This window comes from Oryctolagus cuniculus, chromosome 1, assembly GCF_051225735.1.
Source record: "Oryctolagus cuniculus isolate XC-2025 breed Fujian yellow rabbit chromosome 1, ASM5122573v1, whole genome shotgun sequence".
NCBI classification, from domain to species: domain Eukaryota; kingdom Metazoa; phylum Chordata; class Mammalia; order Lagomorpha; family Leporidae; genus Oryctolagus; species Oryctolagus cuniculus.
This window is the reverse complement of record NC_142867.1, coordinates 146,462,120-146,476,024: the sequence shown is the minus strand read 5'-3', so window position 1 is coordinate 146,476,024 and position 13,905 is coordinate 146,462,120. Positions and strand designations below refer to the sequence as shown.

Genomic DNA, 13,905 nt, shown 5'->3' with positions numbered 1-13,905 from the left:
AGAACCAAAGTTACATAGTGATCCTAAGCAGCAATTAGTACAGAAAATACATTACAATCTTACATTTTTTCAGGTCACCTTCTGCTATTCGGATGTTGACATATGCAAATACTTTCTGTGGGTTTCCTAAAAAAGAAAGTAAATTTATTTAAAACTTCTACATAGAGAACAATGTAAAAATTATTACGTTTGTAACTATTAAAATGAGCTTTAAGAAATTTACTCTTTCAAAGAAACACCTTGTTTACCTTTTATTGGATACAAAGTTACATTTTTCTAAGCATGACTGTCAAAATATTCAAAAGAAAAAAAGAAACTCAAGTAGTATTTTTTTTAATTGATGTATTTGAAACTCAGAGTTAGAGAGATGTTCCATCTGCTAGTTCACTCCCCGACTTGTCCACAACCAGGAGCTAGGAATTGGTTTGGAAGTGGAGCAGCTGCGACTTGAACCAGTAGTACCCAATGGGATGCCAGTGACACAAGCAGCAGCCTTACCACTACACCACAACACTTGGCCCCAAGAAAGCATCTTGATTGTACATTAGTGACAGCCTACCTAACAGGACACTTAAATAAATCAATGTTAGCTTTGAAAATGAAAAATTAGATGTTTAATTTTCCTGTTAAGAAACCAATTTTGAGTAAGTCCTATACCATACATAACACTTCCAGGTCATGACATCGGGATTTCAGTATTCACAGCTAACATCCATCTTTGGGGTTGCTTTATTTTATTAACACGTCACCTGAATTATCCCTGCTTTTAATTAACTACACAGTGAAGGACAGCAAGTTTACCTTGGTCATCTTTCCGTGTGATGATCTCCACATCAGAAACTTCTCCAAATCTGCTGAACTGATTTTGTAGGTCTGCCTCAGAAATGGTCTGGCCAAGGCCACCCACAAAAAGGCGTTTTGTTTCTCTGCTGGCTTTCATGAAGTCTGAGAATACACTCTTGTGTGCTAGCAGAAAAAGTAATTTTCTATATTCAGAGAAGAGCTCTTTCCCTCAGTTCTTTTCCAATGTAAGAAAACAACTGTTTCCTGTGAAGCTTCTGTGCCAAACTGGTAGCCCAGACCCTGTTTCACTTCAGATTTGACCCCTGGAGGTGCTTCTCAGGCCCTCCTCCCGCATTGCCTGGGCTGCACGCCGAAATAGCAGCCACACCTACGGACGCAGGTACGGCCGGATGTTCTCACTCTAAATGACCAAAAATTATACTCTGCCTTTCCTTGTTTACTACTCAGGTTGTAAGATATTTTTCCTGGATTCATTCATACAGGCGTTTATTTAACAAATACGGGCAGAAATAGGATGTGGCAGGCAGTACAGGCTAAAGCGGATAAAAAAAGTCCCCAGCCTGGGGCTCCACACATTCTTAAGTGAAGTAAAGAAATGCTGCAAATACGATACTTTGTCACAATAAAAGTGTCTGCGAGACACAAAAGAGAGCAACAGTATGGGCTTGTTTGACTATGCGCCTGCATTGTACACAGTAGTTCATATGTATTCCACTTTTCAGATGAGGTTAAGTCATTTTCCCAAAGATATACTTCCCGAAGAAAATCGGTGGTGAAACCAGAATTATAATCCAGATCAAACTGCAGAACTTGGGAGTTCTTGACATTATATTCCTAACATTATTGGACTGAGGGATTCGGAAAAACTGTTTCAAAGACAGTGAGGTTTGCCGCCCAGCCTAAGATTTCCCACCACAGCCAGCGCCGGGCAGGTGCCCAGCTTCCACCTTGACAGACGCCCCCCCAAGGAGACCTCAAACCAGCGACAGAAGCCCAGCGCATGGCCCGCAGTCCGGGCGACAGCTATGGTCTGCCACTTCCGGGTAGCCTTCGTGCCTAACCCAGCCAGCCGCCCAGCCTTCTTCCTTCAAGACGACACAAAGATGAGACGGGAGAGGACACCCCAACCGGCCCGTCACGTCCCAAGCCCCAAGCAGCTCCTCACCACACGCTTCTAGCGCCAGTTACACCACCGCGGAGGCTCCCAGATGCTAATCACAGGGGCCCACGGGCACCCTGCTCTCTTCCTTCCTCCGCGATTTCCAACCCTGCCTCCGAAGGTTCCGTCTGCACATTCAGTTCTCAAAGGCTCTTTACTTTCATTGTCTGAGCTACCCTGATGCCTCCGCCATCTCCTCAAAGATCGCTAATGACCCCAAACTAAAATGCCCCATTTGTTACTGAAGAGCATTATCGCCACGTGCTCATAATCTCTCGGAATAGACAGACGGAAATGAAAGCGCGGAAGAAAAATAACGCGGCACTTCCCTTCAGGGGATCCGGGAAACGCCTCTTCAGTGACGTAGGCGTCCGGGCGGCTCCAAGGCTGTCCAGGGGGGGTGAGCGGCCGAGTGCTTGGACTTGGAGTTGGAATAACGCAACTCTGGGTAGGGTAGAGGCTGCTAGGAGACAACCGTAGTAACGCGGGGCGGGACGTCCAGGGTACCATGCGAGCTCGTGGATGGACCGACTGCCAGGGCCACGGGAGTCGCGCGTCTTTCCGCTGCTTCCCCCCGGAGAGCTCCGGGATGGTGCGTTCCGGGAGCGCGCGGGAGGCTTGAAATGCCGGGCTGGGCGCGCCACCATCCTAGTAGCGGGTTCGCAGTGGGCTGGGTTCGACTCTGAGTGGTGCTATGGACGCCCAGCGCGCTGAACTCTGTGCTTTGGAGGCGGAGGTCGCAGTCCTGCGGCGGGCGTGCGACGAGCTGCCAGTTCCTTGGAGCGAGACGTCCAGAATCCAGTACGTGGCTTCTTATCACACTCTGAACCCGTGTACCTGAGCTAGGCGAGTGAATCCGCGTAGACAGCCAGGCCCTGGGCTGAAAGTGTAGCGTAGGTGCCCCTAAAATGTGGGCTTGCATAGCGACATGCCCAGAATTCTGAATAGTGGTAACTCGTTTGATGGCAGTCGTGAGAAAGTCGTTTTCATACGCGTTCTCTTCTGTGTTGAGAGTTGTGGGTGCCTTGCCTTCGGTAGGCAGCAGTACCTGGTTGGGATTTCATACCTGCGCTTGGTTCTTGGCATTTGTTTTTAAGGGCCCCCTAACTAAGGCAGGTGATGCTGATTTTTCTTTATGGTAATGACATAAGTTCTCCTTTAAGAATAACTTGACAAGGAAATGTCAATAAATTGACATGTCAATTATGAGCGTCAATGAATGTCAGTGAGTTGACATAAAGAAAAATTGTTTGATCTAATCTGTAGAAAAAAACATGCAAGCTACTTGAAAGTATTATCTTCATTTTTTTAGTCGAGGCTAATTAGATACAGGTGCAGAGAAAAATATTCCTGAGCTAACTGGGTAAGAGCTGGTGGAATATAGGGGAAGAAGCTTGCTACAGAAACTGGACAGTGTATGTGGGCGTGAAAAGTGGAAGATGTGACTGATTGGAGGGAGAGGCAGGTGAATAGGGCTCATACGTGCTTCTCTGCAAGTGAAAGGTATCATAGACCCTTCCTACTTCAGGTGTGCCCCACAGGTTGGAAGCTTTAGGGTAACCTGGGAGTTTCCTAGGAAAGCGACTTCAACCCACCCCCATCTATTGAATCAAGGTCTGCTTTTTAGCAAGGCACCTTCCTCCCACTCCCAGTTTGTGTACACACTGCAGACTCTGAGAAGCACTGTGTCCTACGTGGAGGGGAATTGGTTTCCTACTGCCTGTTGTTCATGTAACAGGGGAGTCCTCCATGATTACATGGGAAAGTCGGAGAGTCCAGATTGTGAGACTCATTACTCATTATGTTAGCCTAAGGGAGTGGGGGCTTTTGATGCAGCCGCGAGGACTCCACATGGGATGCCCACATCCCATATCTGAGCGACTACGTTTATGTCCTGCTCTGACGTTAATTCCAGTTTCTTGCCGATATTTTGGGCTTCTGGTATTGGCCTGGCTGTTCTAGGTATTTGGGAAGTGAACCCAAATAATTCTAGGTAATTGGGAAGTGAACCCAGCAGATGGAATACCTCTCTCCCTTCCCCTCCCCGCTCCCTCTCCCCTCCTCTCTCCCCCCTCCTCCTCCCCCTCTCTCTTTCCCTTTCCCCTCCTCTCTTTCTCCCCCTCTCTCTTTCTGCCTTTCAGATAAATAAAAAATAAATAAATTAATAAATAAATTTTAATGTCAGACCTAGTTGTTTGGGTTTAAAGTGAAGTTGCTTTTAACTGTGGTGGAGAAGGAAAACTGACACCTGTGAACCAGGCTATTTTTAAGGGATTTGAAGTGGTTGGATGGATTGGAGGTGGGAAAGCTGGCAGTACATTGTCCAACTATATCCACGTGTCCACACTCGGAGGCCAGATTATCTGCCTTCCAATCCGGGCTCTGGTACTGGCTGACTAGTCGGGCTTAAGTGATCTCCCCTTCTGTGCTTCAGTTTCCTCCTTGGTAAAATTATACCCAAGTTCTTGGATTGTTAGGACTAAAAATTAGTATCTATGATTCATTTAGAACAGTGCTTGGCTCATAACACTAGCACTGATTAATAGAACATTGAGTCTGAAAGTTGTGTATAGATTTTTTTTAAAGAAAATGATTTCCTGGGGGCGGGCACGTTGCATAGTGGGGTAAAGCTGCCGCCTGCAGTGCCAGCATCCCATATGGGCACCGGTTTGAGTCCCAGCTGCTCCACTTCCAATCCAGCGTTCTGCTATGGCCTGGGAAAGCAGTAAAAGGTGGTCCAAGTCCTTGGGCCTCTGCACCTGCATGGGAGACCTGGAGGAAGCTCCTGGCTTCGATCGGCGAAGCTCCGACCGTTGCGGCTAATTGGGGAGTGAACCAGGGGATTGAAGACCTCTCTTTGTCTGCCTCTCCTTCTTTCTCTCTGTGTAACTCTGACTTTCAAATAAATAAATATATCTTAAAAAAAAGTTTGTCAAAATTGGGTTCACAAAAAACTTTAAGATATATTTATTTATTTGAAAGAGTTAAAAAGAGAAGGAGAGGCAGAAAGAGGTCTTCCATTCGCTGGTGCACTCCCCAGATGGCTGCAATGGCCAAAGCTGTGCCCATCCAGAGCCAGGAGCTTCTTCCGGGTGTCCCACGCGGGTGCAGGGGCCCAAGGACTTGGGCCATCTTCCACTGCTTTCCCAGACCACAGCAGAGAGCTGGATTGGAAGTGGAGCAGACCGGACTCGAACTGGTACCCATGTGGGATGCCAGCGCCTCTGGAAGAGTCTTAGCCCACTAGGCCACAGCACCGGCCCCTTGACAAACTTTTATGTAAGACAAGTTTGTTAATAAAACTACAAAACCAATAAAATTCAGACTAACTCAAAAATAGTTCAAATTAATATCATTATTTAAAATAGACCAATAATACTTTCTTCAAAGTCAATAGCTTGTATGAATGAGAATATGAAGGATCGTATTTTGTTTGTACTATAAAATATCGAGTTTAGTGTTTTAACCATTTTTATGTGTATAGTAACATTAAACACATTCTCATTGTTGTGAAACATTACCACTGTCCATCTCCAGAACTTTATTTTTGTTTTCGAAGGCACAAAGATAAGTCTCTTCCATCCCCTGGTTCACTCCCCAAATGTCCACAGTAGCTTGGGCTGAAGCCAGGAGCCCAGAACTCAATCTGGTTTTTCTGTGTGGAATACAGGGACCCAATAACTCAAGCCATCACCTGCTATCTGCCAGGATGCACGTTAGTAGGAAGCTAGAATCAGAAGTGGAGCTGGGACTTGAACCCAGGCTCTTTGATTTGGGCTGCAGCTGTCTGAAGCAGTGTCTTTAACTGCTGCATCAGACTTCACCCCCAGAACTTTCATTACTCCAGACTGAAACTCTACGCCTATACAACGTAATTCCCCATTTTCTCCTCTGCCAACTACAGATTGTTGAGTTCTATGTATGTGTATTTTAATATGACGACTTTGTTCTCCTATAACTTTGCTCTAAGATCTTTAGTCATATTTTGGTGTGAGATTACTTGACTACTTGGCAGGAACTCATTGTGTGTGCATATTGTTGCTGTTCTTTTTTTATTGGCTTTTTTTTTTTTTAAGATTTTATTTATTTGAGAGGTAGAGTTACAGACAGTGAGAGGTAGAGACAGAGAGAGAGGTCTTCCATCCACTGGTTCACCTCCCCAGATGGCCACAATGGCTGGAGCTGCGCCCATCCGAAGCCAAGAGCCAGGAGATTCTTCCTGGCCTCCCACGTGGTTGCAGGGGCCCAAGCACTTGGGCCATCTTCTACTGCTTTCCCAGGCCATAGAGGAGAGCTGGCTTGGAAGAGGAGCAGCGGGACTAGAATGGGATGCTGGAGCTGCAGGCAGAGGATTAACCTACTGTGCCACAGCACCAGCCCCTGGCTTTTACTTATTTTTTAACGTTCTATTAAAAGGCAGTTTACCAAGAAATGCACTTAAGTGTATGGATCAATAAGATTTTCTTTGGTCATTTGATCGCCCCCATAACCAGCAAGGCTTTTTATATTTAAAGTAATTTTCCTTGCATCAGTCCATGATGGCAGAGGCAAATAAGGGTTTGGTGGGGCTGCCATTGTGGCACAGTGGGTTCAGTCGACACTTGAAATGCTGGCCTCTCATATCAGAGAGCTCATTCTAATCCTGGGGGTTCTGCTTCCAACTAGCTCCCTGTTAATGTGCCCTGGAAAGTAGCAGATGATGGCTCAAGTGCTTGTGCCCTGGCCATCTAATGGGAGACCCGGATGGAGTGCCAGGCTTGTGGCTTCAACGTGGCCAGGCCTGGCTGCTGCGGTCATCTGGAGAGTGAACCAACAGTTCAGAGATTCACCCTCTCATTGCCCTCTCTCTCCTTCCACCCTTTTTCCCCTTCCCTCTCCCCTCTATCTCTGTGTTTGTCTCTCTTTCACTCTGTCTTTAAAATAAATAAATCTTTAAAAAAAAAAAAAAAAGAACCTAACAGTTGGTAGTCTTTCATATGATACAGAATATACTTAATATTTTAAAGTCCCATTAAAACAAGATTAAAATAATTTTTCACAGATCTTATACTGGTTTTGTATATGCAGTGTGAGCAGTACGGAGTTAATTATTCCATGCAGACATGGTATAGGGTCATGAGAGCATTGAAAAGGAAGAACAGGCTTGTGAGGGAGCAGAAGGATAACAGGTCCAGATGTGAGGAAGTAAAGGAGTCAGAGGACTTCCAACATGTGAAGCCCAAAACAATCAAGGGAAAGACTCTATCATTAACAAAGTAGCGAAATCTGGAGCAAAAGCTGAATCAAGGGAAAAACTTGTTGTAGGATATCAAGCAAGGTCTACTTTGCAGGAAGAAAATATATATGGTGAATGGTATGTATTTCAGGAGTTATTGGCATAAAGGAGCTGAGGCAGATCATGATCTATTTCTGGGAATTGAAGATACAAATTTAGGACAGTAGACACAATAGTATCAGGATTTTCCTCTAACGTTGGAGACAGGAAACAGATACAGTAGAGGACCCAAGATACAAAATGGGGATCAGGGTAATCATGCCTCAAAACCTAAGGAAGGGCCTGACGTTGTGGCTGCGTCGTATAATCTGCCGCCTGCAGCACTGGCGTCCCACGTAGAGCACTGTTAAGGCAGTTCCACCTCAGCTCCCTGCTAATGTGTCTGAAAACGCAGCAGGTGATGGCCCAAGTACTTGGATCCCTACCACCCACTTGGAAAACCAGGATGGGGTTTCAGACTCCTAGCTGTGGCCTGGTCCAGGCCTAGCCACTGTGGCCATTTGAGGAGTAAACCAGTGTATGGAAGATCTCTTTTGCTCACTGTCTCTGTCACTTTGCCTTTCAAATAAATCTTAAAAATCCAAAGATGGAGTGTTTTAAGTTAGAAGAAGTCAATAGTGTGATATGTAGCAGAGTTTAAGGGAAATAAAGAATGACAAAAAATATGATAGAACCCAACACAATTATTAGATAATATTTTTCTGAGGAAAATAGCATGTATTCTCAATGAAGAATGGTGTTAGTATTGTTTAAAAATACTATTTTGTTTGTAATTTTTATTCCCATTTTCTTAGATTTCCTAAGAAATCTTAGTATAAAATGTTCTGTAATATTTACTTATTTGAGAAATGAGCTAATTTTTGTTTAATTTCCACACATCTTTTAAAATAATTTGAAATGTCTTGAGATATTAAAAGTGTTTCTAGAGTAGAAACATAGTAACATGATTTGATTGTGTTTACTTTTTGTTTAAAAGATCGTAGTGTTAGAAGGCACACTCATTTTGAGAAAATTCTTAGTTTAATGGGAAGAGGGGCAAAATGGGAATGGTTTGAGGAAGATTAGTGGTATTAGATGAAGAATTTGTAAGCCATTGGAGTAACTAGTTCTGATATTTGCTTTTTTAGAAAATTATTTCAAGAAATACACCCTTCAGATTCTGCAGGAGGGGAATCTTCAGAAGATCTGAGAAGTCGTGTTGGACGATTAGAATCGGAACTTGCATTTCTAAATACAGTAACTGGCATCAGTATAAGGAATTACTCCAAGCAGACAGAGGACCTAACAAGCACTGAGGTGACAGAAAAGAGTAAGCATTATTCTTTTTGACTAGAAGTAGTATTGACAGTTACTTATTATGACAGAAGTAGTATTGACAGTTACTTATTATGCACAGGAAATTGGTTCTCATAATGGTAGATTAATATTCTACAGAGTGATTATTTCAAAGTGTGGTGGTAATAAACCTTTGTAGTCTGGTATCTTGAACATCACAGTATGAGTAACATTCTTGAAAACTGAGGTAAGTATTAAAGATTAGACATAGTAGCTGTCAGGAAGTACTTTGATAGTCAACTAGTAGTCATAAGTGATAAGTCATTGTAAGAAAATCACCTAATTTTTGTAGTTCATCAGGGACATGAATGCTGCCTCATCTACAGTGCTCTACTGTAGACTGTGATAGCCTGTAGCCAAACAAATGTCTCAGTGGCTGGACCTTTCCCCAGAAGGAAGGTTTCTGGTCCCAATGATTAAATTTTATTGCCAAAGAGACACAGTGCATTAACAGGTAAAGGGAAGCTGTCTTAGGTTGGACAAAGATACATTCCTAATTCAGCCATTTGTGGAAATGCTTCCTGACTTTTCTTCTGAAATAACTCATGGGAGCGGGAGAGTGACCTCAGAGCATGTTGGGCAGCTCACTGCAGAGGTGGGGAGATTGGATTACATATAGAAATGGAGTTACAGAATTTAGAGACTTAATTGCTTAAAAGGAAGTGGTAGAATACGGAGAGTACAGAGTGAAAATAGGGCAGATGTAAGACTTTTTAAAATTTTTTTTTAAAGATTGATTTGAAAGGCAGAAATAGAGTGAAGGAGGGAGAGAGAGAGAGAGGGAGGGACACAGAGAGATCTTCCATCTACTGGTTCACTCTCCAGATGGCCACAATGGCCAGGCCAGGAGTTTCTTCCAGGTCTCCCGTGCGGGTACAGGGGCCCAAGCACTTGGGCCATCTTCCACTGCTCTCCCAGGCATGATAGCAGGGAGCTGGATTGGAAGTAGAGCAGCCAGGACTTGAACCGGTGCCCATATGGGATACCGACACTGCAGGTGGAAGCTTAACCTTCTGTGCCACAGCGCCGGCCCTGACGTCTAAAACTTTTACTGGCATAAAAGTCTCAACATAAAGGCTAGGCAACGGATCTTAAGAAAGCTACTGTGAGCTGGTGCCGCGGCTCACTAGGCTAATCCTCCACTTGTGGCGCCGGCACACCGGGTTCTAGTCCCGGTCGGGGCGCCGGATTCTGTCCCGGTTGCCCCTCTTCCAGGCCTGCTCTCTGCTGTGGCCAGGGAAGGTAGTGGAGGATGGCCCAAGTCCTTGGGCCCTGCACTCCATGGGAGACCAGGAGAAGTACCTGGCTTCTGCCTTCGGATCAGCACAGTGCACCAGCCGCAGTGGCCATAGGAGGGTGAACCAACGGCAAAGGAAGACCTTTCTCTCTGTCTCTCTCTTTCACTGCCCACTCTGCCTGTCAAAAAAAAAAAAAAAAAAAAAAAAAACTTGGGTAAGATAAAAATTATAAAGAAAAAGATTTTTAAAGCCAGGCATTCAAGTAGTTGTGAGGATTTCCTGAATTGATTTGTGAGGCAACTAGTGAGAGTAATGGCACTAGAAGAGGAATATTTTCAACAGAAATAGAATGAAGAATGACATCAGTAGGCAAATGTGGTCTAGACGTGAAATATTCCAGTCATATTAAACCGTGTGACAATATTGTGCCTTGTGTCACTTTTTTTTTTTTTCACAAGATGAGCTCTATGTTAGTGTAGAACTGGGTGATGTTACAAGAAGATGGAACAGCTTGATAGGCTTCACAGTTTAAAAATGCTTGAAAGCTCAGTCATATGTCACAGTTTCTGTTTCTTTATAACACATAAAAGATTACCAGCTAAAAGTAAATAGTTCTTTATTTTTTTTTTTTAAAGATTTTTTTATTTATTTGAGAGGTAGAGTTACAGACAGTGAGAGGGAGAGACAGATGCCCACAATAGCCAGAGCTGCGCTGATCCGAAGCCAGGAGCCAGAAGCTTCTTCCTGGTCTCCCATGTGTGTGCAGTGGCCCAAGCACTTGGGCCATCCTCCACTGCCTTCCCAGGCCACAGCAGAGAGCTGGACTGGAAGAGGAGCAGCCGGGACTTGAACTGGCGCCCATTTGGGATTCTGCGCTGCAGGGATTAACCTACTGCATCACAGCACCATATCCATAGTTCTTCTTTAGGCCAAGTGATAAACCTTGTTCAAAATGATAGTTATCATACTGTATTTTGGCAACTTTTTAATCTGTTAAGCGAAGTGAAAGTGAAATAATTTGATTTAGTGTGTGTGTCAGGTGATCTGTGATGCCATCAAATTCTTACCAAATAGGTACTGGGTCTGGCTGAGTCACTTGATTGACTAGGAGCATTCAAAAGACAACTGTTGGAAGTTATTCCTTTCAGTATATGTTAGTTGTGCAGACACTGTTCCTCTGATGTGTAGATGCTAGGCAATCAGATGATGTTTGTTCATCCGGGGGCGTGGAGAGAGGCGTGGAGAGACAGCTCCCATTAGTTGGTACAGTTCCCAAATGCTACAAGAACTGGGGCTAGCAGCCAGGAAAGCAGTCCAGGTCTCCCACATGAGATAGGAACTCAATTTCTTGAGCCATCACCTGTGTCTGCTAGGGTCTGCCCTGGCAGGAAGCTGGAGGCCAGAGCCAGCAATTGAACCGAAGCACTCGAATGTGGGACACAGATGCCTTAACTGCTAGGCTAAATTGAGTTTTACAGCTTTTTTTTTTTTTTTTTTTTGATTTATTTATTTGATAGCCAGAGTTAGAGAGAGGAGAGGCAGAGAGAGGTCTTCGATCCGATGGTTCGCTCCCCAGATGGCTGCAACAACCGGAGCTGTGCCAATCTGAAGCCAGGAGCTTCTTCCAGATCTCCCAGGCGGGTGCGGGGGCCCAAGGACCTGGGTCATCTTCCACTGCTTTCCCAGGCCATAGCAGAGCGCTGCATTGGAAGCCCCGGCATTGACATTTTTGAAAGCCACTTGTTTTGGTTATCCATCAATCTTTTTGTCTTGATTTATTATTATTGATGAGATTAAGGCTATGGATTTTTGGCAGGAAAACTACATAAATCATGTTTTGTTTTGTTTTTTGACAGGCAGAGTGGATAGTAAGAGAGAGAAAGATCTTCCTTTTTGCCGTTGGTTCACCCTCCAATGGCCACCGCGGCCGGTGCGCTGCGGCTGGTGCATCGCGCTGATCAGAAGTCAGGAGCCAGGTGCCTCTCCTGGTCTCCCATGCAGGTGCAGGGCCCAATGACTTGTGCCATCCTCCACTGCACTCCCAGGCCCATAGCAGAGAGCTGACCTGGAAGAGGGGCAACCGGAACAGAATCCGGCGCCCCGACCGGGACTAGAACCCGGTGTGCCGGCACCACAAGGCAGAGGATTAGCCTATTGAGCCATGGCGCTGGCCTATGTTTTGTTCTGAACAGTACATCTAGTCAAGAGGCAGACGATGCTAGTTTACACCATCCTGTCCTGTTTTCCTAACTACACATTAAACCTGTCTTCCCATTTTGAGCTCCAAGCTTACCCCTCCTGTAGAGGTACTTAATGCTGTTTTTTGAAATTGCCTTTCTAGTATTCTATGTAAGTGGCCTTGCTTCTGGAATTGTCTCCTTGCTAACTTGGTTTTCAGTTTTCCTGGGTCTTCCGGGTCAGTTCCATTTGTTTATGTAGTTCATCTATCTGACCATAGCTTCTTTCTTTGCTCTTCTCTTCGCTCTTTTAGAAGTGTACCCTTTTAAAAATAACTTCATTAGGAGCAGATGTTTAGCCTAGGAGTTAGGATGTCTGTTGGAATGTCTGAATCACATTTTAGAGTACCTGGGATTGAGTCCTGGCTCTGGATCCCAAATCCAGCTTTCTGTTAATGTAGACCCTTGGAGGTAGCAGGAGATAGCTCAAGTTGTTGTTGAGTTCCTGCCACCCAGGTGGGATACTTGGATTAAGTTCCCTTTCTGTCTTTTTGGGTGTTAGAAGCATTTGGGCAGTGAACGAACAAATGGGAACTCTGTTTCTGTCTCTCTGTCCCTCAAAAATAAATAGGAACCAGCAATGTGGCATAGAGGGTTAAGCCACCATTTACAGTGCCAGAATCCCATCTCAGAACACCTGTTCAAGGACCTGGGAAGATAGTGGAATATGAGCCATTCACACATTTAAATACATAAAATGTCCTATTCTTGGGATTGATATTGCAGCACATCAGGTTAAGCCACTGCCTGTAATGCTGGAATCTCATCTGAGCACTGGTTCAAGTCCCAGTTGTTCTGCTTCAGATCTAGCTCCCTGCTAATGCACCTGGAAAGCAATGGAAGATGGCCCAAGTACTTGCGCACCTGCCACCCTTGTGAAAAACCTGGATGGAGTTCCTAGCTCTTGGCATCAGCCTGACCCAGAACTGGCTATTATGGTCACTTTTGGACTGGGTTGGTAGATGGAAAATATCTCCCCCTTGTTCACTCTCCCCTTACTATCTTTCTTTGTTACAGTGTCTTTCAAATAAATACATAAATCTTTTCAAAAATAACTTCATTAGCAAAACTGCATGACTCCATAAAGTCAGAATAGTGCTTACCTCTATAGGAGTAGGGTATAACTTGGGAAAGGACATGAAGGAACCTTATGGATACTGTAAAAATTTCTGTATTTTGAGCTAGATAGTGGTCACATGGGTAAGCATATATAAAATTACTGAGCAATATGCTTAAGAATAGAACTTTTTTTTAATGGTTTATTTATTTGGAAGTCAGAGTTAGAGGGAAAAACTGCTGGTTCACTCCCAAAAGAGCCACAACAAAATCAGAAACCTGGAACACTATCTGAGCCTCCCATGTGGATGGGAGAGACCCCTGTATTTGAGCCATCTTTGGCTGCTTTCCCAGACGCATCATTTGTGAGGAGCTAGGTCAGACGTGGAGCAGCTAGGATTCAAACCGGTGCCCCTATGGGAAACTGGCGTTGTAGGTGATTGCTTAACCTGCTGCATCCTAACTCTGGCCCCAAGAATAGGACATTTTATGCATTTAGATGCATGCATGGTATGCCTCAGAAATGTCATTTATCACTGTCGTTTTAGTAAACTTTGTAGAGAATAACACAGGTACACATGTAATTTCAGTTTACTGTCTTTCACAAAAAATAGATAATGTTGAAACATTGAAAACCATCTAATTTGGGGCCAACATCATAGCATGTCAGGTTAACCTGCTGTCTGCCACGTTGGCATCCCATACGGGCACCAGTTTGAGACCTGGCTGCTCACTTCGAAGCTGCCTCCTAATAAGGTGACTGGGAAAGCAGTGGAAGATGGCTCAAGTGTTTGGGCCCCT

At 44.6% G+C, this 13,905-nt stretch overlaps 2 protein-coding genes across 16 annotated transcripts in view; one reads left to right on the top strand and one right to left on the bottom strand.

The window, feature by feature from the left end:
* NOL8 (nucleolar protein 8) overlaps positions 1 to 2,296 on the bottom strand; it is a 29,902-nt gene extending 27,606 nt beyond the window's left edge. For 2 of the 3 annotated variants that reach the window (XM_070050143.2, XM_070050152.2), the window contains exons 1-3: positions 1,970 to 2,296; positions 802 to 966; positions 64 to 126 (exon numbers count right to left, since the gene is read on the bottom strand). In XM_070050143.2, coding sequence (XP_069906244.2) covers positions 64 to 126; positions 802 to 940 — 202 coding nt within the window. In that variant the 5' untranslated portion in view covers positions 941 to 966; positions 1,970 to 2,296. The remainder of the gene's footprint in view (positions 1 to 63; positions 127 to 801; positions 967 to 1,969) is intronic. The other variant, XM_070050166.2, reaches the window with a different exon arrangement.
* A 259-nt stretch (positions 2,297 to 2,555) lies between these two features.
* Positions 2,556 to 13,905, top strand: part of CENPP (centromere protein P) — a 252,595-nt gene continuing 241,245 nt past the window's right edge. For 6 of the 13 annotated variants that reach the window (XM_089336313.1, XM_089336336.1, XM_089336322.1 and 3 more), the window contains exons 1-2: positions 2,563 to 2,764; positions 8,366 to 8,547. In XM_089336313.1, coding sequence (XP_089192439.1) covers positions 2,658 to 2,764; positions 8,366 to 8,547 — 289 coding nt within the window. In that variant the 5' untranslated portion in view covers positions 2,563 to 2,657. Of the gene's footprint in view, positions 2,765 to 8,365; positions 8,548 to 13,905 lie in introns of all 13 variants that reach the window. The other 7 variants (XM_008256885.5, XM_002708177.6, XM_070050272.2 and 4 more) reach the window with 3 other exon arrangements.